Below are 25,246 nucleotides of genomic sequence, written 5' to 3'. Positions count from 1 at the left end.
GATATTACTATAGAGGGCACTCTCTGTCTTTATGTAATGCCCAATTCAACTAATCTGAGATATTATAGGAATTAATATAATGTTTATTTTTCTTACATTTGAAGTAATGAAACATTGAACATGAAACAAACCTTTCTGATGTAGGTTTAACAGAACTGTTCTTACAGAATGTTTAATGTGTAATAACATAAAATGTATTAATCTGTAGTGTAAAGAAAACAATAAAAAAAAAAACAAACATGTTACATACACATTTGTCATTTCTGTTTCTGTTTCAGTTTAACTAACAGAACAATCACTCAGTGTTGGTAATGTTGATGTAAACATCATTATATAAGCAACTAATAATAACATGAAAAAAAAAAATGTAAGAATGCAGTTCAAATTGGATTTTGCCCTCATTAAATTTAAACAGAAAGAGTGATGCCTTTTCATGGACACACCAAACTTAAATGTTTGATCATGTCAGGGGGAGACAGGTACAAGTAAATGTGACTCTGTATGCTAATGTAAATCTCCTCTTACATATTTCACAAGTTTGGCCTCCCATCCAGTGCTGATTGTTAATGGTAAACAATCTTGGCTTCCTAAACTATCCTAATGGAGGCTCGAACCCAAGACTCGGCTTGAGGTACTACATAGAGGGAGAATACCAGAAATAGAGGATGGCATGGGGAGGTGGAGGGATGATGGAAGAATTGATGCTAGGACAGTACAGTGAGTGCTGCTTATATAAGCCCATAATGATGATTGACAGGACTGAATGATTAGGCACCTCCCAAACTTAAAAGTTTGTTTCTTAAATTAAACAAAAGAAAACAAGCAAGAAATTAAATCGTTCATACATTCATCTTAGGATGAAAAAGAAAATGAAATTATTCTATATACTATGTATATATAAACTGATTTAATCAATCACAAACAACAACAGCAGCAGAGTGCAGTCCAATGAGTATATTTTCAAACAAAGAAATTGCACAACCAATAAGCACAATTTTTCCAACCAAATAACACAAGTAAAGGTAAAAGAAAAAGAAGAAAAAAAGATAGCCTATATAAGCACTGTTATCTTCTCCTTAAACAGGTTTGCCATTTTGTTTCACATTGCATTTCACCTGGACGACGCCATTTTGGCTCAAACTCAAATAATGTTATCTCCGATAGGAAATGCATTAAACTCACATAAATTTCTTTATGTACTTACAATCCACATAATATATCAAAATTAAAAAGTATTTATTTATTTATTTATTTATTTATCAATTGTTAATTATTAATCGGGGCATGGAGTACCAGCAATTCTTTTTTCCCACTTCAAGCACTGGTTGTCATATTATCTACACCAGGGGTGCTCAACCCTGTTCCTGGAGATCTACCTTCCTGCAGAGTTCAGCTCCGACCCTAATCAAACACACCTGAACCAACAATCAACTAATTATGATCTGAAGGAGCACTTGATAATTACAAAGAGGTATGTTTGATCAGTGTTGGAACTAAACTCTGCAGGAACGTAGATCTCCAGGAACAGGGTTGGGCACCCCTGATTTTGTAACATCACGCCAGCAGAGGGAGGTCTTGCCTAGTACTGTCTGTTACTGCTCCCTCTGCTTCCTCTATGGTGACTTCCTGTTTGGCAGCCATATAAAGAGGAGCATGCCAAACACACTTGCGAAGTATTGTTTTGCTCTTGCAGACTCTACCAAACATTTTCCCTGTTTTCATTGCCTTGTTTTATTGTTTTCGTCATTGCCTAGTTTCATAACCTTTTTCATTTGTTACTTTGGACTGCTCACTGGTATTTAGACCTGTTTCTGGATTACACTTTTGTCTTGCCCCTGATATCACTGTTTAGAAAAAGAGTGTTTTCAGAAATGCAACAATGAGTGTGTGGTCTTGTTTTTACAAGACATATACAATACTTAAAGGAGAAGTCCACTTCCAGAACAAAAATTTACAAATAATTTGCTCACCCCCTTTGTCATCCACGATGTTCATGCATTCTTTCTCTTTAGTCGTAAAGAAATTATGTTTTTTGAGGAAAACATTTCAGCATTTTCCCCATATAATGGACTGATGGTGCCCCAATTTTGAACTTCCAAAATGCAGTTTAAATGCAGCTTTAAACGATCCCAATTGCGGTTGTTTTATTCTCAAACGCTCGTCTTGCCTTGCTGTCCTTGAACTCTGTGTATTCTGGCTCAAGACAGTTAGGGTATGTCAAAAAACTCAGACCGTATTTTCTCCCTCAAAATTATTTCAAAATCATCCTACATCACTGCAGAAGTACTGACCCAGTCTTTGCAAAGTGAACATGCAAAGAAGATCAAACACCCTTAACAAAAAAGGGTAAAACAGCGATATAGGATGATTTTGAAGTTGAGGGAGAACATGAGATGGGAGTTTTTCGACATACCCTAACTGTCATGAACCGGAACAAAAACAGTCCAGACAGAGTAAGACAAGATGAGTGTTTGGCATTAAAAAGTATATAAATTGTATTATTTTTACTGAAATAACCGATCGTTTCACTAGATAAGACCCTTCTTCCTCGGCTGAGATCATTTACAACCGTATTTGGGGCACCATATCAGTCCGTTATATGGAGAAAAATTATGAAATGTTTTCTTCAAAAACATAATTTCTTTACGACTGAAGAAAGAAAGACATTAACATCTTGGATGACAAGGGGGTGAGTACATTATTTGTAAATTGTTGTTCTGGAAGTGGACTTCTCCTTTAACAAATTTATTATACCACCACCCAATGTAAGATTTGTGTTTGCTAAAATATAATTATTATTACTGTACTTTGATGTCTTCAGCAATTTTCATGTGCTATTTAACGTTTATACATTCATTACATTCAATTATTCAGCTGAACTCAGTGGTCTTGTTTATTTATCTTACCAAACAAAACTGCACACCAGAACAGCGCGTTCCCAATAACTCTCTTTCTTAAAGGGGAACATCCCGCATAACCATGTATGCATGTGAACGCCGGTGCTGTGTGAATTGTGTTTATTACTCAGTAATGTGTGAGGTGCTTGTATCTACTCCCACAGTGGGTTTTCTGCTAGGGATGTGATGGTGACAGTTGCATGTTACTTTGGATTTTAGTGGTGATTTAGGGGCATTAAAGTGGTGTACGGATGTTTACCAATCAAAGGAAGAATGTCCCACTAGGCCTCTACAACTTTACAATGGCAAGAAATAAATGTACTGATGTCCTACAAGCCAAATAATTATTTATTCTTATATATATATATATATATATATATATAAATCACATATTTTATAAACCATAATTTGTGTTGAAGTAATTTTTTTATTTTGTGGTGAAGAAATGCAAAATCTGGGTACCCCATACATATAATGGTTGATGTGGTCAGATTATTTTTGTTAATTAAATAATAGATAAGTTGTAAAGGAAGGTGTCTGGTATGATGGGTATCATGTGTGATGCACATGCAAGTTAAATTTAACATTTTTCTTCTATCCATCCATTTCAGGTAATAATAATGTAATAACATTACAGCTATTTCACTAGTGGTAATATGTCTGAATATGGTCCTGAACATTAAGCAGGTCATTGTGTGTGTTTGTAACTGTGTTGATGAACTGCAGATCTGTTTTTGTCAGTTTCTCACACTGAACTGAGCCACTGTGTATCCCTTTGCACAGTAATAAACAGCTGTGTCTTCAGTCTGCAGGCTGCTAATGTCTAAGTACAGCTCATTTCGGCTTGTGTCTCTGGAAATAGTGAAGCGACTCTTGAAGGAATTCCCAGAGTCTATTGATCCACTCCCCCATATGATCCCGATCCACTCCAAGGCTTTTCCAGGAGGCTGTCTGATCCAAGATGTGCCATAATCTGTGAGGGCATATCCAGAGATCTGACAGGACAACCTCACCGACTGACCAGGAGCTTTAATCTGTGCAGGAGACGAGGTCAGTGAGATGCCAGAAACATCTGTAAAAGAGAACAACACACTAAGAGACAATCTTATTTCATCTGTTTCTAACCATATAAATATTTGTATAAATACAGTCAGCAATGAAAAGATTTACACTGATGTGACAATGAATCAACTCACATGGTAAAAAGGCAAATAAAATGAGTAGAGTTTGACTCATGATTGATTTCAGAATCAAAGAGTAAATCCACACACCTTTATCCTAGTGTTAGTGGACTGACCATATGCTGGAGGAAACTGACACTTTTATTCTCTGATGGTGAACATTTGCATATCATAAGCTGAGTTAAATAAGAATACAATTCTGCAGCTTGAATTTCAGTGAGCTAAAATACTTTCATACAGGGTTTGCATCTTTGGTTTGCATAGGCTCGTTTTCAGGAATTCACAAAGACATTACAGAGCTAAGGATGGCTCAGATGGGTTGAAACTAGACAACATCCACTCATTAAATCTACTCATTAAAGAGATAGTTCATCCAAAATCATTTAATCATCAATACATGAGAGATAGTATATAATTATGAATGAGATTTTTGTGCATACATGTAATAGATGTTGACTGTATAGTTAATGTACAGTGCTTGTGCTGTTTTCTCATGTTGTGGTCGTCTGGCACAGTAATACACAGCTGTGTCTTCAGTCTGTAGATTTTGCCCTTTGAGAGTCACTGTTTTGCTGGAGTCAGTTTTGGAGATGCTGAACTTGTTTGCCAGTGAGTCTTTTTTTGTTATGTCTCCACCTCCCCATATGTGCACAATCCACTCCAGAGCTTTTCCTGCAGGATGTCGTATCCAGGCTGTTGTGTAGCTATTATCAGTAACAGAGTGTCCAGACACCTCACATGTGAGAGTAAGTGAGTTTCCCGGCTGCAGAACTATAGAGTTTGTCTGTGTCAGGACAATATTACACTCCACACCTGTCAGAGACAAAATAACAATACACAAACTGATGACATTATACAGCTCTGTCCACATATCCATTTACTTGCTGATAAAGACTCTCACAGGTCATTGCTGTGAAAAGCAGCAGTAAAGATGTCGGGAACATGATTTGTGTTGATTTCTCTCTGCTCTACTGGTGGAAAAACAATGCAAATGGTTCTCTTTAAAACACCCTGAGAGGTGGAAACACTGAGCAGTTTTGCTTATGAAGCATGAAACACTTGTCAGTCACTCAAAGGTCTGAGATAAAATTTTGTTCGACAACCTGATTTATTTTTGTATTGCTCAGCAATAAATAAAACGTTGACAGTGTTGGGTGTAACACATTACTAAGTAACGCGTTACTGTAATTAAATTACTTTTCCGCTGAAAAAGTAGAGTAACTGATTACTGTTCATTTTTAGGTATTTTAATTACAGTTACTTATAATGTACTTGCGTTAAATTGTAAAATAATTAAACTCGCTGAATATCATTATTTAATTTTATTAATTTATCTTCTAAAGGTAAAAGTAAACTCTGCCACTTGTAGTGTTGCCACATAAAAGGGTTTTATTATAACTGTATTTCATTAGATGTGTGAAATGGCCATGCAGTTGTGTTAAAACTTTCTTCTGGTTCGTTTGTATCCCATAAGCATTGATGCATTGTATTGGACTTTTGTCTTACGTCTTTTATTTTGATACTGTGTATATGCAAGCAAGTTCATTTTATCACGTACACACTCATATAAATCACATTCTCACACTACTAGGGGGGGGGCATCGGTACTAGGACGGCGTTCACGATCCCCGTCGAAGAAGCAGAACGGGCGTGGAGATGGCGTTTGCCTGGGCCGTGTTTTGTTGGATTATCCGCGATCGCTTTACGGACTGTAAGAGACTGTTTTTGCCGTTGTTTCATCTCTTGGGATTTACCGTCCACTCGGGACTTGTGGAGACTGTCGCCAGAGGACTTTCTATACAGAACAGCTCATTTGGATTGTGCTCACGGACTTTAATTTGCCGGTGAGGCCGATTCCCTTACACCTGCATACACGACCACGGACTTCTGAACTTTACACATACACACGCTATTTGTATATTTGTATATTTTGTGTTTTTGTAGTGCATTTGTAAATAACATATGAGAGGTTGGGCAGTAAATATTGGTTGCTGGGTTTTTTTTTTGTGTTTAATTTTTGAAGATTTGAGAGTGTAAGTGTCGTTCAAACAGGAGAATAGAACCTGTTTATTTGTGTGACTTGTCTGATATAGGCAAAATGTTACATACTGTTGGCCCGTACGGGGATATTCTCTGACTTGCACTGGTTCATGGTTTATTTGTTATTTGTTGGTTTATTTATTATCATGGATTCTACATATGCAACTGTGGATGAGACAAATGGTACAGAAAGGGACACTAATTCTGTTGTACGCAATACAGATACAAGTGAAGGTGTTGAAGTTGATTATACATGTGAGCAATTTACAGTCAGACGTAATCCTACTGCACAGATAACATCCTTGCTTAGTTCACTGTATATATCTGATGCTGATCAAAATGTTGATGATGTTGATTCTGATGGTGTGGGTGAACAAGGCATTCGGTTGAAGTTTCACAATTGAAAGAGGATTTGTTGGCCCTTTCTGATAAGGTTCAAACTATTGAGCATGATTTTAAACTAGCTTTGGATAGCACATTGAACCGTGAAGCTACCTTTAGGCAAGCCTTTGACTAGCATTGAAGACACTTTTGAGGATGCGCTTAAAAAGTTAGAGAGAACTGTGATGGATTGCTTTTTGAGAAGGGATGAGAAGTGGGAGAATAAGCTTAAACATATACATTCAACTAGCACCCCTTTTCCCACGAGAAGGCAATATAGACAGACTGCTTCCACTCAACATGACTGGTTCTCCTCTGTACAGTCTCCTATACCACAGACTTCCGTGAATGCCACTTATCAGGTTTCTCCTTCCAAACCTTTAGATCCTCCTACAGCTCCTGATACTGTGGTTTTATCTGGCTCATCCTCCTTTTGCACTCGACCTCCTGTACGGCTTGAGTTCCCTACATTTGGTGAATCTTGTGAGACAGCAGATGTCTTCAATTTCATAGAGAAATGTGAGGACTATCTGGAAGTCAGACCACTTACCAACTTGGAACTTTTAGGAACCCTAAGCACCATCTTGCAAGGACCAGCTCTCAGTTGGTGGAAGGCTGAAAAAAGCAATGTGAAAGACTGGGAATCTTTTAAGAGGGCATTAATGGATGCATTTCTGCCAGCTGACTATCTTTCTGAGGTAGAGGAAAAGCTCAGGATGATGGAACAGCAACCTAATCAATGCCTAAGGGATTTCGCCTACAATTACCATGCCTTATGTTTAAAGTGGAAACCTGATGCTTCAGAAGAAGAACTGGTGAATCAGATCCTAAATAACATCAACCCAAGGGTGGCAGGATGCTTGAGGGGAACCGTACATACTGTGAGTCAGCTGGTGAAGGTAGGAGCTCTGGTGGAAAAGGACTATATGGGGGCGAAGGAGTATTGGAGAAAAGTGGAGAGTAGTAATGGGAAAGATAAGGGCAAGAAATCTTCTGAGACTCCTCATCGCAAACACTTGGCTGGAATAAATATAACCCAGCACCATCCAATATCCTCTCTGCTGGGGGAATCTATTAAGGTGAATGGATGGGAGGTACAGGCGGTTATGGATACAGGCAGTACATTTACCTTACTCCAAAAGAGTGTGTGGGACAAGATGCATGATAGGGAAGTTAAAACATCTAAGGCAATGCCTTCCCAGAAGTTCATCATGGCCAATGGGACTATACATCATTCCCTGGACCACCAATTGATGAATTATGTTTGGCATGGACGGGAATATGAGATGGGGGCTTTTATTATGGAAGACTCCCACTTGGCATTTCCTGTGATCATCGGCCTGGATTTCTTAAAGCTTGCTGGAGTGGTTGTGGATTTTGAGCAAGGAAGATATGGTATAAGAAGAGGAAAGGATTACCAATACTTTCCCTTCTTGCCTACTCTTGCTTCCACCTGGTAAGGGTATGCCGGTAATCCCTTCTTGTTTACCGATACCTGCTACACTCCATATGTACTGTGCTGTTCCAGCTGACTATGAACACCCTGTGTCTGACCCATACAAAACTCATGAGCCCACCCACTCAGAAGAATTAAGGGAGTTAATTACTACTTGGCCAGTTACTACTTCAGAAAATCTTGGTCATACCTTTGTTGTCCGCCATAAAATCACTCTCACCGATGATACACCAGTAGCATCTAGAGCCTATTGGGTCTCCCCACTGAAGAAGTGTATTATTGAGGAAGAAGTTGATAAGATGCTTGAGAAAGGTATCATCGAACCCTCATTCTCTCCTTGGTCTTCCCCGGTCGTTCTAGTCCCAAAGGAAGATGGAACGTTCCAGTTCTGTGTGGATTATAGGCGTCTTAACAAAAAGACAATCTTTGATGCCTACCCTATGCCTTTGATCCACGACATCTTGGAGTCACTGGAAGGAGCCACTTGGCTTACTTTTGGATTTAAGGTCAGGTTATTGGCAAGTTGCCATGGCCGAGGAAAGTAAGGCCTTGACAGCCTTTATCACCACCAAAGGTCTCTTCCAATTTAAGGCCATGCCGTATGGGCTCAGGAACGCCGCTGCTACTTTCCAACGGCTTATGGAGAGAGTGTTGGGTGAATTGAGGGGTAAGAGCTGCTTCGTATACATTGATGACATCATTATTTATTCCAAAACCCTTGAGGAACACAAAAAACATCAACACTTAGTACTGGAGAGACTCACACATGCTAACCTCACGTTGAACATGAAGAAGTGTCAGTTTTTTAAAAGACAATTGGAATTTCTTGGCCACATTGTCACAGAGAGAGGGGTGGAAATGGACAAAGAAAGATCCAGGCAGTTGCTGACTTTCCTATGCCATATGACCTCAAATCTCTCCAGCGATTCCTGGGGTTAGCAGGGTGGTACCATAGGTATATTCCCCATTTTGCGGACATCACAGCCCCTTTAAATCATTTGAGGAAGAAAGGGGTGAAATGGGAGTGGACGGAGGAATGCCAGTCCAGTGTAGATGCTTTGAAGCAAGCTTTACAACATGCCCCAATACTTACCCAGCCAGACACTACACAACCATTCCAGATTCATACTGATGCTAGTGATGTGGGCCTGGGAGCAGTCCTTACTCAAACTTGTGATAACCAGGAGAAGGTGATTGCTTTCGCCTCAAGGGCATTGTCTTCCGCGGAGAAAAATTATAGTACCTCGGAAAAGGAGTGTTTGGCTGTAGTTTGGGCAGTGGAAAAGTGGAGGCACTACTTGGAGGGGACTAGTGTTGCTTTCGTCAACGAAAATTATGACTAAATATCGTCGTCGACGAACCTTTATCACGTGACGAAACGAGACGAGACGCAACGTAAATGCTGGTGGTGTGACGATGACTATAATTAAATGTATAATGCAATATTGTTGACGAATAAAAACGAGACTAAATGTGGTTTACAAAATAAAAACTATGCTAAAATGTCTCTTCATTTTCGTTGACGAAAACGAGACGAAACAAAATGTTATAACGCTATTTCGTTTTGTTTAGTCGCGTTATTATCAGTATTTCTGAAGTGGGCGGCATCAAGTCGCACTGCGCAGACGCAGGCGACGTCACTTCCTCAAGCCCCACTCACGGACCAGGAGGATTATAGGCCTGAAATTACAATTATTAAGACTATTAGACAGTTATATACAGTTATCAGCACATGTTGAAGTAGATTTGTGTCTGAGAGAATATGCGCCGTATTGCAGCGTTAGAAAACTCTGTCAGTTATTTTTTACTTTCACTTTCTATATAGTGAATTGTAAAGTTAAAACTGAAGTTAAGACGTTCACCGCATAACTATTGCACAAAGTTTGATATCCACTGGCTCGCCTTCATGGTTTAATACAGAAATACTTCCAATATTGCGACGTGACCGCAAACCCCATGCGTATGCATCTTAAACGCAGGGAGAAGTGTAAGAGGAATCAACTCGGTCTGCCGCTCTGTCTGAAACACGTCTTTGTGTTTGTGCGTGCTTCGGGTGTATGCGAGAACACCACGCAAGTAACGAATCCAGTTCTGTTTCGTTTCTTCTTCTTGTGGTTTTAAATAGCTTGAACGTGTAAATTGGCAAATTAACCTGCAAAATCACATGCCGAACGGTGGGGTTTTGACCTGGTCCGTACGTATCACAGATCGACTGCGATCCGTTTAAGCCCTGATAGGGTATATGACAGATCAGAGCCAATGCTTCAGGGAAATTGCTTCGCCGGTCCAATGGCAGACTCCAGGCAAAGTTTTGTGTTCACCGTTTGACACACACCAATCATGTGCACGTATTTGTATCTTGACTATACTACTAGGTACTTATACTATATTGACTGGGTTAAATAGAATTGCATTACTAAAAAGAGACTAAAATACAATTTTCATTGACTAAAACTAGACTAAAATGTCATCAGTTTTCGTCGACTAAAACTAGACGAAAATAATCATGGATAATTATGACTAAAATAAGACTAAAATGCTCAGACTTTTAGTTGACTAAAACTTGACTAGACTAAAAAGAGTATGAACGTGACTAAAACTAATAAAAACTAAAATGACAGCTTCACACAAAGACTACCCTGCTGAAAAAAACCAGCTAAAACCAGCTTAGGCTGGTTAGCTGGTTTTAGCTGGTTTAAGATGGAAGTAGCTGGTTTTAGCTGGTCTCCCAGCCTGGCCAAGCTGGTCAAGCTGGTTTAAGATGGAAGTAGCTGGTTTTAGCTGGTCTCCCAGCCTGGCCAAGCTGGTCAAGCTGGTCTCCCAGCCTGGCCAAGCTGGTCAAGCTGGTCTCCCAGCCAGGCTGGTTTTAGCTGGAAGTAGCTGGTTTTAGCTGGTCTCCCAGCCTGGCCAGGCTGGTTTTAGCTGGTTTAAGATGGAAATAGCTGGAAGTAGCTGGTTTTAGCTGGTTTAAGATGGAAGTAGCTGGTTTTAGCTGGTTTAAGCTGCAAGTAGCTGGTCTTAGCTGGTCTCCCAGCCTGGCCAGGCTGGTTTTAGCTGGTTTAAGCTGGAAGTAGCTGGTTTTAGCTGGTCTCCCAGCCTGGCCAGGCTGGAAGTAGCTGGTTTAAGGTGGAAGTAGCTGGTCTTAGCTGGTTTAAGATGGAAGTAGCTGGTCTTAGCTGGTTTAAGCTGGAAGTAGCTGGTTTTAGCTGGTCTCCCAGCCTGGCCAGGCTGGAAGTAGCTGGTTTAAGATGGAAGTAGCTGGTCGTAGCTGGTCTTAGCTGGTTTAAGATGGAAGTAGCTGGTTTTAGCTGGTTTAAGATGGAAGTAGCTGGCTTTAGCTGGTTTCCCAGCCTGGCCAGGCTGGTTTTAGCTGGTTTAAGATGGAAGTAGCTGGCTTTAGCTGGTCTCCCAGCCTGGCCAAGCTGGTGTCCATTTGACCTAATTACAAATTAATCAGTTTGTTTCACTTACTGACAAGGTTCAATTCAAGGTAAGTTTAGTATCATAATCAGGTAGGTTAGATGATACATCTTAAATTATTCTAGTTGTTAATGATAATATATCTGAGAAGAGTCTAAAATAAATTGTAGTATCAATATCAAGTATAGCATAAAATCAAGCTAGCACTCAAAAAATCAGCATAGAACTAAAATCAGATTAAATGATTGTCTGAAGAAATACATTCACCATAGTTGTATGACCAAATATAGTCAGCTGTTTTATTTTTAAGGAGTGTTTCGGTATTAGACTTTTACACAAAATATAAATGAAACAATAACAACCACCTGCAGTTAAAAACACTAGGAGAGAAAAATATATATATATATCTTTAACAAGAAATGCTTAAAGCATAATCTGATCACGTGGATCACGTGGTGGTTTGACGCAAATGTACAGCATATTGCTGTAAATTTTAAATCTACACAGCAGCGGTAAGTTTTTTGTTTCACTTCTAATTTTTCATTATGGTAACTGCAGTAGTATAGGTGTCTTGCAGTAACGGCAGATTAACGAATCCTCCGTCCGCGGGGCGCGAGGAAGACTTGTGCCGGGTTTAAGGAGCGCGGTCGCGGGAGGATTTCACACATTCCCCGGCCTCATAGCGGCTATAGGCGGAAAATCCCTGGGTTCCTACGGTAATAATTACGCGCTTCACTGACAACAGTTGTGATTCACTGGAGCGTCGCGTTGTTCAGCACACTTTCTCGTGATTATTTTATGATGTAAATCAAATTTGCACAAGCAGTCATCTGTTAACAGGGGCGCCGAAATGAAACGCGTTAAATCTCGCAACTCGCGGTCATCCCGTTCACGGAGGATGTAAACTATCACATAAACTCTGAACGGTGCTGTTAAAGTAACGTAACGTAAGCAGCGAGATGTGCGAGAACCTTTGATAACTTGCTACTTGGCTTATTGTTTGATTGTAGTGCTTTTTTCTAACTTTGGTTTAAAGAATGGGTTAATCCAGCCCATCTTCTGTCTGGCTTTTTCGCAGCATATATTCACTCCGAAGTAACTTTACCAGGAGGAGACAGATGGAGATTTGGAGTTCATTCAAAGGTAATGGTTGCATTCTAAGAATTTGAATACCTGAATTTTACATGTAGATTGTTAGAAGATGTTTGTCAACTCCAGAAGAGAGATGATTTTTAAGGGAGAACGATTCAGATATCTCAAAAGCTAAAACTAATGTGAATTACATATTGTCTGTTTCCTGACCGATTTGTAGGTATTTACGAGGAACAAAGATGTTGAAAGGAAAAGTTCCATCTAAAACCACAGGGCAAATGGTACAGAAGAAACCAGTTGAAGTGAACCCAAGTTGCCACTCTTCTTTGCAAAGTGAAGGATTTTCATTGGAATTTCTAAAATGTAAGACATACACACATACCAAGATCTCCTTTTTCCTTTTATTATATTCTTTTATTATCTACATTGCCGTTCAATAGTTTGGGATTAGTACAATTTTTTTATGGTTTTTATTAAATAAGTCTTCTGTTAATCAAAGCTGCATTTAATTGATCAAAAATACAGAAAATTAATTGAAAAATTAAACAAAAGTAATTTTGTGAAATATTATTGCAATTTAAAATATAGGTTTTTTTGTCTATTTTAATATACTTTAAAATGTAATTTATTTCTGAATTTTCAGCATCATTACTCTAGTCTTTTCATTACTCCAGTGTAACATGATCCTTTATAAATCATTGTAATATGCTGATTTATTATCAATTTTAGAATAAAATAGAAATATTTATTATATTTATTTATTTATTTATTTATTTTTTTTGGAACCTTTTCTCAGGATACTTTCATGGATAAAAAACGTTTTTTTGTTGTTGTTGTTGTTGTTGTTGTTGTTTTTTTTAAATTTTATCCAACAAGTATGTGTTAAACTGAAATTGATAGTAAAGACTTCTATTGTTAGATAAGATTTCTGTTTTCTGTTATCTATTTGTTGAGAGGTAATCTAATTTTTCTATTAATTCATGCATGCACTATATGTAACCATTTGGCCTGCCCATGACTAAAATTTTCTGGTCAACTAGTAGTCATTTATTTTTAAGAGATTAGTCAACTAATTGCTTATTAATAAACTATATAATTTATAATAATGAACCTTTAATTGCCTATAGTCCATCAGCGCTCAAGCGCACACAAAGCTTGCCACAGAACACTGGCAGAAGTAATGATTATGAATGTGTCAGGTAAAGAAAACAGCAAAGAAGACTGCATTAACATTATAATAATTCATTAATATTTGTTTTCTGTATTTTCGGCTGCAGTGATAAAGTTGATAACACTTGTCATCTCTACAGTGGATGTGCATGTTTGAATGGATTAAACAATCTGAAAATATTTGTTTTCCATTTTAACTGGCTTATTTAAAAGTAGACATTTCTAGATACATTTTTCATGTCTGTGAAGCAAGCACAGAGTTTCTGTGTTTTTTTGTTTGTTTGTTTTTTTTTTTTTTTTTGACACCCTCAAGTTCATAGAGACCTAGGGCCAGAATTACATCATGGACTTCACCACTTCCTGTGGGTTTTTTTTTTTTCTAGCATCTAATGAAATTTTGATAGACTAATGGTTAATTGATGATCAGAACTCAGGAGGCAGCCCTTGTAACCATAGTCAATTTAGCTAAAAACAGCTAAAAATAGTTAATGCTAATATATTCATATTCATATTCATCCATGTATACTCATTTATCAATAAAATAGCTACATTAATTAAACACCTACAGAAATATCCAAATGGAAGTGTGTGTGTGTGTGTATATATATATATATATATATATACAGGGGTTGGACAATGAAACTGAAACACTGGCCAATATAGTGTTGGAGGTTTCATGGCTATATTTATGCAGCCTGGTGGCCAGTCTTTACTGATCGCACATTCCACCAATAAGAGCAGAGTGTGAAGGTTGACTATGTGCACCCAATAGCTCAAACATTGTACCCTGAAGGTGGTGCCGTGTATTAGGATGATAATGCACCAATACACACAGCAAGACTGGTGACAAGAGTGATTTGATGAACATGAAAGTAAAGTTAAACATCTCCCATGGCCTGCACAGTCACCAGATCTGAATATTATTGAGCCACTTTGGGGTGTTTTGGAGGAGCGAGTCAGGAAATGTTTTCATACACCAACATCACATAGTGACCTGGCCACTAGAGGCTGACATTTTTTCGGGAATCCCACGGGTCACGGGATTCCCGTGGGATTCCTGCAGGATGGGAGTCATCTTTGCTATTAATCACGGGATTGGGACGGTACAGGATAAAATAGTTAACGGGAGCAGACGGGAGCGGGAATCAACCAATAGGAAAGACGAAAAAAAAAGTAAATGCACCATTTTGTAGTTTCCTTTTAATACGCCTACAATGTAACGCAATTAAAAAATAACTACACGACCCAGCCGTCCCAGAAGCCATCAGTGCTTTTTGTCACGGCTTTCCCGCCGGAATTCAAAGAGCAGTGATGGAGGGAGCTAACACCCGCGGAGAAGTCGATGTGGCAAAAAATGATTTACAGCGCAAAGTCAGAAGTAATGACATGTCTATTAAGTTCACAGAACTGGTCGGAAAGTCTGAAATATTAAGTAAGTTTATGAGAGTAGAATGTGACGGTGATAGCACGCCGTACGCTGCTTGTAAGACATGCTTAGTCTTAGTCAAGTATGGTGTGATTCAGGGATGAGCGGTCTGAAGAGGCACACTTGCAAGGCAAATTCGGGAAAGAATCAGCCAAGCATCGCTTCATTCATCAAGCGAAAATTGCCGTCGGGTGTCAAGTCTCGTCTGACCGACAAAATTGCTCACATGTGCAGCCAAGATCTCAGACCCTTTGCTGTGGTAGAGGGGAAAGGCTTTACCAACGTAGCACAGGAGCTGCTCGACATTGGAGCCAAATATGGAAGTAACGTGCAGGTGGAAGACATACTGCCATGTGCACGCACAGTTTCCCGTCACGTAGAAGGGGAGTATGAGAAAATAAAACTGCTGGTCATGGAGGAGCTCCGTCAGGTATGTCACTCTCCACTATTTTTATACAAAAATTGTACCTGTCATGCAGTAGTCTGTGATCTATAGATTCTAAACCCTACACCCGATTTTCCTTACAATTTTTAAACGCCATAATATCTCCATATTCTAAACTGGTAATCTTTTTTACATGTAAGATATTTTGTGGCCCATTAAAAATATAATTCTTCCGTTCATGCAGACTAGAGACCATGTTGTAACCACAGACCTTTGGACAGAGGAAAGGACCAACACACACTACATCACTGTTACAGTGCATTACATCCTTGACTGGAAGATGGTAAACCGGATTCTGGCCACAAGAGAGATGGAAGGTGTTAAATCCAGTGACCACATCAGAAGGACTGTGGAGGGAATCCTTCAGGTATCTCTCTCTGTGTGTCTGTCTGTCTCTCAAATCAGATCATCTTTATCCACAAGGCATATGTCATTAATATTGCTAATTAATGATAAAATTGGGAAAAGTATGAGAACAGAGTGCAACAGTAACAACAACAAAAAACATGTTTACAAGAAAAATTATACAATAAGAGACATTTATCAATAAATACAACAGTAGCCATGTGTGTGTCACTGTCCCTTACTATACTGTACATCAGTTTGTTGCAGGCAGCTGCATTTGCTGCTCTCTGTGTCGGAGGCAGTTTTACTTTTTTGATAGATTAAGGAAAACATTTCATAAAAATTTCAAGCTTTTAAAAATAGTTTTCATTTTTTTATATCTTAGTGTCCTCCTGTGCTGATATGCATTAAGCATATGTGTAAACACTGTATGTTTTGTCCTAATATAGTTATAAACATTTATTGAAAAGTTCTCTGTTCAGTTACAGGACCGTTAGTCATTCTGTTTTGATGCTCTTATATCTGGGCTTCTTTTTGCAAAGCTTTTGTGTTAGTCTTTTTTTAATCTTTTTTTTTTTTTTTTTTTTTTACTCACACAGGAATTTGGCATCCTGAGCAACGACACCGCTTTTGTAACGGATAATGGCTCAAATGTGGTTGCAGCATTCAAGGATTATGTCCGACTCTCCTGTGCCGGCCATAATATCAGCTTAATTTTAAAACATGTATTTGACCACTTGGACGAGGACAACCCAGTGCACAGCAGCATCATCAAGCTGTTTAAGGACACAAAGACCCTTGTCACACACTTCAAAAGAGCAGGGTAAGATAGCATAAAATCTTATGTCTTCCTGGTAAAGCTGCTTATATAATTTGAAAGAAATTAAAGTGAAATAAATAAAAAGAAGCTACTGTAATTTATACCTGCACAGGTCGTGTTTTTTTTTTACTCAATTTTAACTAAATCTCTTTTTTTTAAATAAATGTTGTTTTCCCAAAAGAGAGGCCAATGAATTGGAATTTATGTCACTGTAACATCTATTTTTCTTGTGCACTCTCTTTATATTTTAGGTTGCAAAAAGCACTGGACCAGTCACTGAAGCAATCTGTGGAGACGAGGTGGAATACCAGACTAGCAATGCTCCAATCTGTTAATGATGCTCTGAGATCTGGGAAGCTGCATGACATCCTGCTTCGCCGAAACGAGCTCCGTTACCTCAACAACATAGACTGCGAACTTCTTGAAGACATCATCCAACTCCTGAAACCTTTCGATGAGGCTACCAGGCATCTCTCCACTGATCAGACACCTACCCTTCACCTTGTCCTCCCGACCAAGGCTACTCTACTGAGGGGTTTGTCGATCCAGGATGGAGACAGTGTGATTGTAAAAGAGGTAATACAATACATTTCTGATTTTCATTTAGTTGGTGGTCATTCAAGTAGCAAACGTAAGCACAGTGCAGTGATGTTGCATGTATCATCATGCTCCTCCTCCCCTAGCTGAAAGGGAAGTTAGCCCAGGCAGTGGAGATGAAATTCAAAGTCCACCTGTACCATAAGGTAGCCACAGCTCTCTCTCCTAGCCTGAGGAGTTTCTTAAGGAAAACTCTCAACGGTCAGGAGTATGAGGAGGTCATCAACACCCTGACAGCACTCACAGAAACGGCAGGGACAGAGGAGAGAGTGAGAGGCCTTGTGGAGAAAGAGGGTGAATAACACTAGCATCAACAGCATTTGCAGAGCAAATGACAAAATGTATTTTCATTTATTTAGAGAGACACACACAGGTATGAGGATTACCTTATAGGTAATGTTTAATATAGGTATGTTAGACAAATGAGTATGTTAGACTACAAAGATCTGTCTTTTTCCTGAAGGTCCACCCCCAGAGCAAGGAGCTATGGAGGTGCATAACTTCTTTGCAAGTTGTGTAGAAGAGGAGGAGAGGAAGGAGGACAGTGGTGATATGGAGTCACAGGGTCGCCAGTTGGTGCTGCAATACATGAGTGACACTAAGTTGACACGTTTCCAGTCTCTTCTTGACTTCTGGCGGGAGATGTCAGGTGGGCTCGTACCAGTTGCCAAGAGGCTGCTAGCTATCCCCGCAACAAGTACTCCTTCTGAGCGTAGCTTCAGTGTTGCGGGAAGACTGATAGAGGAGAGGCGTTCTACCCTCAATCCAGAAAATGTAGATGCACTTTTGTTCCTACACAGCAACATATAACTAAGATGGACTCATTATGCAAGAGCATAATGGATGAAAATGGTTAACATGTAATTAAAAAAAAACTATAAATGTTTAGAAATGTAAACTATAAATGTATTGTTTACTCAACAATAAATGAGTAAAATGCAGCTTTATGTGCTCTTTGGGTTTATTAAACTATTGTAGACATGGTGTGAACTATGTACTGTTTTTCTTTTTATTTGCTGTCTTTTATTTTCTGGAGAAAATCTGGAAACAGGGGCTCAACAGCTGGTCTAAAACAGGACGGGAAGCAGATAAAATCAAATTCTATGTATTGCCTAAACACTAAATGAAGAAAATATATGGGAGCGGTACAGGAGCGGGATGGGAGTGGGAGTCATTTTACCAGGAGCGGGATGGGACGGGATTATTTTTTAAACTTTGGTCTGGGAGTGGGACGGGACAAGATTTCTTTCTATGGGAGTGGGATGGGACAGGAGTGAAAATCCACTACCGTGTCATCCTCTACTGGAGACTGATGCTCTTATTCTCTCATGGTGAACATTTGCATATAATTACCTGAGTTAAATGAGGATACATTTTGAAGTTTGAATTTCAGTGAGCTAAAATGCTTTCAGGCAATAGTGTGGATATGGTTATTTAAAAAAACCCAAAAAAAACAAAAAAGTGTTTTATGAAGTATAAAACGCTTGTCAGTCACTTCTGAGATTAAATCTAGTTTGACACCCTGATTTATTTTTGATTTTGTTATTTTTGTTTTATGGCTTTTATTTATGGCTTAGAGTGATAAAATAATTAGATTTTATTTTTTTAATATTATTATTATTTTTATTTTTATTTATTTATTTATTTTGTAGATACATGTCATAGATGTTGACTGTAGTAGTTCATGTACAGTGCTTGTGCTGTTTTCTCATGTTGTGGATGATAATCTGGCACAGTAATACACAGCTGTGTCTTCAGTCTGTAGATTTTGCCCTTTGAGAGTCACTGTTTTGCTGGAGTCACTTTTGGAGATGCTGAACTTGTTTGACAGTGAGTCTTTTTTGTATATGTCTCCACCTCCCCATATGTGCACAATCCACTCCAGAGCTTTTCCTGCAGGATGTCGTATCCAGGCTGTTGCGTAGTTATCATCAGTAACAGAGTATCCAGACACCTCACATGTGAGAGTAAGTGAGTTTCCCGGCTGCAGAACTATAGAGTTTGTCTGCGTCAGGACAATATTACACTCCACACCTGTCAGAGACAAAATAACAATACACACAGTGATGAAATTATAACTCTGTCCACATATCTGTTTTATATTACTTGCTGATAAAGACACTCAGGTCAGCATGACACAGGTCATTGCTGTGAAAGCAGCAGTAAAAATGTCGGGAACATGATTTGTGTTGATTTCTCTCTGCTCTACTGGTGGAAAAACAATACAAACGACTCTCTTTAAAACACCCTGAGAGGTGGAAACACTGAGCAGCTTTGCATATGAAGTATAAAACACTGAGATAAAATTCAGATTGACAACCTGATTTATTTTTGTACTGTTCAGCAATAAATAAAACATTAAACACAAAAATATAAACTAGTTTGGTCTCTGTTCTGAAAAATTTGCAAACACAATTATAATGTCATTATCAAACAGATTATAATGAAACAATTTGATGCATTTCATTGATGTGATATTTAGTACCTCTTGTTCTTATGTTAACACACTTCTGTTCCTGCAGTTTTTGTTTTGTTTTGTGTTTTAACATTTTTATAATCCTCACTATAAAGAGGGTATTTAGTTATAATTTGGTTATGTCACAAAAGAGTTGGAAGTAATGATGAGGTGAAGATCTAAACAGCAATTTAGTTTCATTTATACAAACTCAAAACATGAATTGAACAGAATAACTGAGTTATACAGATAATGTAAAAAAAATAATAATAATAATTTGTGAATTTGGAGAGCTTTAATGAGTTGGGGTTGAATAAAATAGCAAAAAATAAAATGGCTTATTTTTTAGATTATTGGACTTAGATTTTGTGCAGTGCTGTCATTGTATTCATCACTGTGTCTCTTGCACAATAATATACAGCAGTGTCTTCATTCTTCAAATTATTCATTTGCAGATACATCTGTTTCTTGCTGTTGTCTCTGGAGATGGTGAAGCGTCCCTGAACAGACTGAGAGTAGTGTATATAACTACTACCACCAGAGATGTATGCCAGCCACTCCAGACCTCCTCCTGCAGCCTGTCTGATCCAGGCCAAGTGCGGGTCACTACTAAATCCAGAGAATGTACAGGTAAGTCTGTGAGATCCTCCAGGTTTAATGACCACTGACTCAGACTCAGTCAGTGTTTGACACCAACAGACTGAAAAACAAACAGTTCAACATTAACATTTACAACAGTACACATGAATAAATCTGATTATCAACAGGTTTTCAGGAGCCTCTTACATTCTGTGAGAGCAAACATGAAGATCAAACCCAGTTTAGACACAATATCCATTGTCATTATGAAAAGAGGAAGCTGATGCATCAAAGTCACAAACAAGTTTTGTGTCTGGAGATGAATAGAGTGAAGGCTTTTTAAAGAGGACGAGGAGAAGTAGGTTTGCATAGGGTGCCCTCTAAAGGTACATCTACACTCCTGTGCCACTAAAAACTTCTTTAACCATGCTGTGTTTGAAATGGGATACTTGCTTACTGCACAGTACACAGTGCATACTGCCTATTTTTTGAAGAATAGTGTGTGAAACAGTATACAATAAGCAATATTTTTTCAGAGTAGTATGCTTGTCACATGACAGACACTGAACATTAATTCAGCACAGCTGTCGAGGTTGTTACCTTACAAACAAATGTGCTAACGGCTCTTTTTACAAAGGCTTGTTATTAAGGCTTCATACTAGTAAACAATGCTATATTGCCCAGTTAAATTCAATTTTAATAATTGATGAACTTTACATATAAGACAGAACTGAATCAACACTGAGCTGTCTTTAACTGAACAATGATATTTTTGGCAGTTATACTAAGTGGAAAAAGCGATATATTCTAGTTACACTAAGTGCAAATAATGCTGAATTCTGTTTATTTTCTTTAGCAACAGGCATGTAAGTAGTAGTTACTAAGTTTTACACTAAAATAGCAAATAATGCTGAATTCTGTTTACAGTCAGCATTTTCTTTAGCAACAGGCATGTAAGTAGTAGTTACTTTGAAGATATTTATACTTCAGTACTGTAGTACATTATAAAACAGTATGCAATAACATACTAAGTGTGAACTAGATAAAAAAGTTTGTCAAGACAAACTTTAAGTTGGCTTGAGAAAGCCGGACCAGAAAGTTTGAAAAGTTTAAAAAGTCTGAAAAGTTTGAAAAGTTTAAAAAGTTTGAAAAGTTTGAAAAGTTAAGAAGTTTGAAAAGTTTAAATAGTTTAAGAAGTTTTTGTTTGGATGGTTTTCAGTCTGATATATTTAGAAGTTTTAAAGTTTGAATGTAGTCTGTCAGATAAATAGATAGATAGTATTGGTCAGATTGTCAATCGACGGAAAGATAGATAGAGGATTCTAACATTATTACCAAGTTACTAGCATGTTGCTAGCATGTTTCTAGCATGACTAGCATTTCACTAGCATGTTTCTAACATGATTAGCATGTCTTTAGCATGTTCCTAGCATGATTAGCAAAGTTGCTAGCATGTTTCTAACATGATTAGCAAAGTTGCTAGCATGTTTCTAGCATGACTAGCATGTCACTAGCATGTTTCTAACATGATTAGCATGTCGCTAGCATGTTTCTAACATGATTAGCATGTCGCTAGCATGTTTCTAGCATGATTAGCAAAGTTGCTAGCATGTTTCTAACATGATTAGCATGTCGCTAGCATGTCTCTAGCATGACTAGCATGTCGATAGCATGTTTCGATCATGATTAGCATGTCACTAGCATGGTGCTATCATGATTAGCAAAGTTGCTAGCATGTTTCTAACATGATTAGCAAAGTTGCTAGCATGTTTCTAACATGATTAGCAAAGTTGCTGGCATGTTTCTAGCATGACTAGCATGTCGCTAGCATGTTTCTAGCATGATTAGCATGTCACTAGCATGGTGCTAGCATGATTAGCAAAGTTGCTAGCATGTTTCTAACATGATTAGCAAAGTTGCTAGCATTTTTCTAGCATGACTAGCATGTCACTAGCATGTTTCTAACGTGATTAGCATGTCGCTAGCATGTTTCTAACATGACTAGCATGTCGCTAGCATGTTTCTAGCATGATTAGCATGTCGCTAACATGTTTTTTAGCATGACTAGCATGTCGCTAGCATGTTTCTAACATGATTAGCATGTCGCTAGCATGTTTCTAGCATGATTAGCATGTCGCTAGCATGTTTCTAGCATGATTAGCATGTCACTAGCATGGTGCTAGCATGATTAGCAAAGTTGCTAGCATGTTTCTAGCATGACTAGCATGTCGCTAGCATGTTTCTAACATGACTAGCATGTCGCTAGCATGTTTCTAGCATGATTAGCATGTCACTAGCATGTTTCTAGCATGATTAGCATGTCACTAGCATGTTTCTAATATGATTAGCAAAGTTGCTAGCATTTTTCTAGCATGACTAGCATGTCACTAGCATGTTTCTAACGTGATTAGCATGTCGCTAGCATGTTTCTAACATGATTAGCATGTCGCTAGCATGTTTCTAACATGACTATGTTTCTAGCATGATTAGCATGTCGCTAACATGTTTTTTAGCATTACTAGCATGTCGCTAGCATGTTTCTAACATGATTAGCATGTCGCTAGCATGTTTTTTAGCATTACTAGCATGTCGCTAGCATGTTTTTTAGCATTACTAGCATGTCGCTAGCATGTTTCTAACATGATTAGCATGTCGCTAGCATGTTTCTAGATAGATAGATAGATAGATAGATAAGGTTAGATGATAGATAGATAGATAAGTTTAGATGATAGATAGATAGATAGATAGATAAGGTTAGATGATAGATAGATAGATAAGTTTAGATGATAGATAGATAGATAGATAGATAAGGTTAGATGATAGATAGATAGATAGATAGATAGACAGATAGATAAGGTTAGATGATAGATAGATAGATAGATAGATAGATAGATAGAATGATAGATAGATAGATAGATAGATAAGGTTAGATGATAGATAGATAGATAGATAGATAGATAGATAGATAGATAGATAGATAAGGTTAGATGATAGATAGATAAGTTTAGATGATAGATAGATAGATAGATAGATAGATAAGGTTAGATGATAGATAGATAGATAAGTTTAGATGATAGATAGATAGATAGATAGATAAGGTTAGATGATAGATAGATAGATAGATAGATAGACAGATAGATAAGGTTAGATGATAGATAGATAGATAGATAGATAGATAGATAGATAGATAGATAGATAGATAGAATGATAGATAGATAGATAGATAAGGTTAGATGATAGATAGATAGATAGATAGATAGATAGATAAATAGATAGATAGATAGATAGATAGATAGATAGGTTAGATGATAGATAGATAGATAGATAGATAGATAGATAGATAGATAGATAGATAGATAAGTTTAGATGATAGATAGATAGATAGATAGATAGATAGATAGAATGATAGATAGATAGATAGATAGATAAGGTTAGATGATAGATAGATAGATAGATAGATAGATAGATAGATAGATAGATAGATAGATAATAGATAGATAGATAGATAGATAGATAGATAGATAGATAGATAGATAGATAGATAGGTTAGATGATAGATAGATAGATAGATAAGTTTAGATGATAGATAGATAGATAGATAGATAGATAAGGTTTGAAGATAGATAGATAGATAGATAGATAGATAGATAGATAGATAAGGTTTGAAGATAGATAGATAGATAGATAGATAGATAGATAAGGTTTGAAGATAGATAGATAGATAGATAGATAGATAGATAGATAGATAGATAAGGTTTGAAGATAGATAGATAGATAGATAGATAGATTAGTTATTAGTTAGAAAGAACATAGATATCTTAAAGCTTAATTGAGTATCTATGGCTTCTAGCAGTTTACATTAAACATAGTTCAAACAGACATGGACTTTTGGTCAATGAAAGTCTATGGGACTTTTTATGATTTTTAATATTAATTTTTAAGAAAACCGTAACTCAAACCAGTCTGAAAAGATATAGCACACTAAGTCAGAACAGTATGAAGATCTGACCCGAGTTTGGAGTATGTAGCTTGAAAAAATAAGGTCTAGGAGGAATTATCATGTAGGTGTTTATCCAGACAAAAACTTTTCTAAACCTACGGCTCCAAAAAATTTGCGGCCAGAAAAATAAGAATAATAATAAGTTTAAATAGTTTCAGTAAGTTGGCTTTCCCAAGCCAACTTAATTATCATGTGTATACATACATACATTTTATTAGATGAATGCCACTTTATCCAGACAAAAACTTTTCTAAACCTACGGCTAAGCACCTAATAACAATGTGTTATTAATGAGGCATTTTATTTCCACTTTTCAAATATTTACTTTATTTTTGTTGAAAATAAATGTCTTTCTGAACTGGAAAGAGGAGAAGCACAAGTTTGTCAAGAGTCGGATTCGAATGTGGGCCGATCACACATCTCGTGTCTTTTGCTCACTGCGCCACTGATATTTCAAACATGTATTTGTCTTTTGCAGTGCTGTTTATGGCATTGGTGTGTGGAGTTATTGTAAATAGCCTCTGCCAACAAATTGCTTTATTTGTCAGAGTATATACACTCTGTTTCTTTTTAGAGCTGCTTTACAAGGAAATTGAATTCTGTTTGCATAACTGAAATACTTTTTATTTATATATGTTATTTGTATATTATATTTCTGCAGTGTTATTATTATTTAATATCTTTGAAACAATCAGTACCTGTATAAAACGCTTTGGAGATAAAGGTGTCATCATTTTAGTTGATTGGAAATGTACCATAGAGATTAAAGTACAATCTGTCCTAATAATGATATTGTTTTTAGATACACAGCAACAGTTTGTAGTTTACATATATATGTTTATACGTACATATACATGTGTTATTATGTAATAATAATAAAAATCCCCAAAATATATATAGTACACCATCTCACACACAACCTCAAATGCAGAGGTTCCTTTA

At 37.5% G+C, this 25,246-nt stretch overlaps 1 protein-coding gene, 1 long non-coding RNA gene and 2 gene segments (V, D, J or C); 1 reads left to right on the top strand and 3 right to left on the bottom strand.

Annotated features, from left to right (window-relative positions):
• Positions 1–3,646: 3,646 nt before the first annotated feature.
• LOC127157710 (Ig heavy chain V region PJ14-like) lies at positions 3,647–4,185 on the bottom strand (the record flags this gene model as incomplete). The annotated part of the segment is given in 2 exon segments: positions 3,647–3,969; positions 4,094–4,185. Coding segments are annotated over 2 exon segments (363 nt in total), but the record flags the coding sequence as incomplete, so codon positions are not given.
• A 308-nt stretch (positions 4,186–4,493) lies between these two features.
• On the bottom strand, positions 4,494–5,040 carry LOC127157709 (Ig heavy chain V region 5A-like). The segment is given in 2 exon segments: positions 4,494–4,891; positions 4,980–5,040. Coding segments are annotated over 2 exon segments (441 nt in total).
• Positions 5,041–18,978: 13,938 nt separating this feature from the next.
• On the bottom strand, positions 18,979–20,603 carry LOC127157711 (uncharacterized). Its single transcript, XM_051100969.1, has 3 exons — positions 20,512–20,603; positions 20,121–20,425; positions 18,979–19,275 (listed from the first exon to the last, which is right to left on the bottom strand). Exons 1-3 carry the CDS (start codon positions 20,591–20,593, stop codon positions 18,979–18,981), a joined length of 684 nt encoding a protein of 227 aa, XP_050956926.1. The 5' UTR covers positions 20,594–20,603.
• Positions 20,604–22,781: 2,178 nt separating this feature from the next.
• Positions 22,782–23,788, top strand: LOC127157708 (uncharacterized). Of its 10 annotated transcripts, XR_007825977.1 has the most exons (4): positions 22,782–23,023; positions 23,074–23,115; positions 23,230–23,532; positions 23,605–23,713. It is a non-coding gene; the product is annotated as an uncharacterized LOC127157708 (long non-coding RNA). The 10 variants fall into 10 exon arrangements; XR_007825981.1 differs by lacking the exons at positions 23,074–23,115; positions 23,605–23,713 and adding an exon at positions 23,735–23,788 and having other exon boundaries at positions 23,299–23,532; XR_007825976.1 differs by lacking the exon at positions 23,074–23,115 and having other exon boundaries at positions 23,299–23,532.
• Positions 23,789–25,246: the final 1,458 nt, after the last annotated feature.

The sequence above is a fragment of the Labeo rohita genome, unplaced genomic scaffold (genome assembly GCF_022985175.1).
Source record: "Labeo rohita strain BAU-BD-2019 unplaced genomic scaffold, IGBB_LRoh.1.0 scaffold_1173, whole genome shotgun sequence".
Lineage (NCBI taxonomy): Eukaryota > Metazoa > Chordata > Actinopteri > Cypriniformes > Cyprinidae > Labeo > Labeo rohita.
The sequence above is the reverse complement of the archived record's forward strand: the minus strand, read 5'-3'. Positions and strand labels throughout refer to the sequence as shown.

What these genes read in the sequence shown, in the direction of transcription:
- LOC127157711 (XM_051100969.1), bottom strand. Translation starts at nt 20,593, where the DNA reads ATGCATCAGCTTCCTCTTTTCATAATGACAATGGATATTGTGTCTAAA. An exon ending in CATGTTTGCTCTCACAGAAT is followed by an intron (nt 20,426 to 20,511) that starts GTAAGAGGCTCC and finishes TTTGTTTTTCAG; the next exon opens with TCTGTTGGTGTCAAACACTG. An exon ending in ATTATTGTGCAAGAGACACA is followed by an intron (nt 19,276 to 20,120) that starts GTGATGAATACA and finishes GTCCTGACGCAG; the next exon opens with ACAAACTCTATAGTTCTGCA.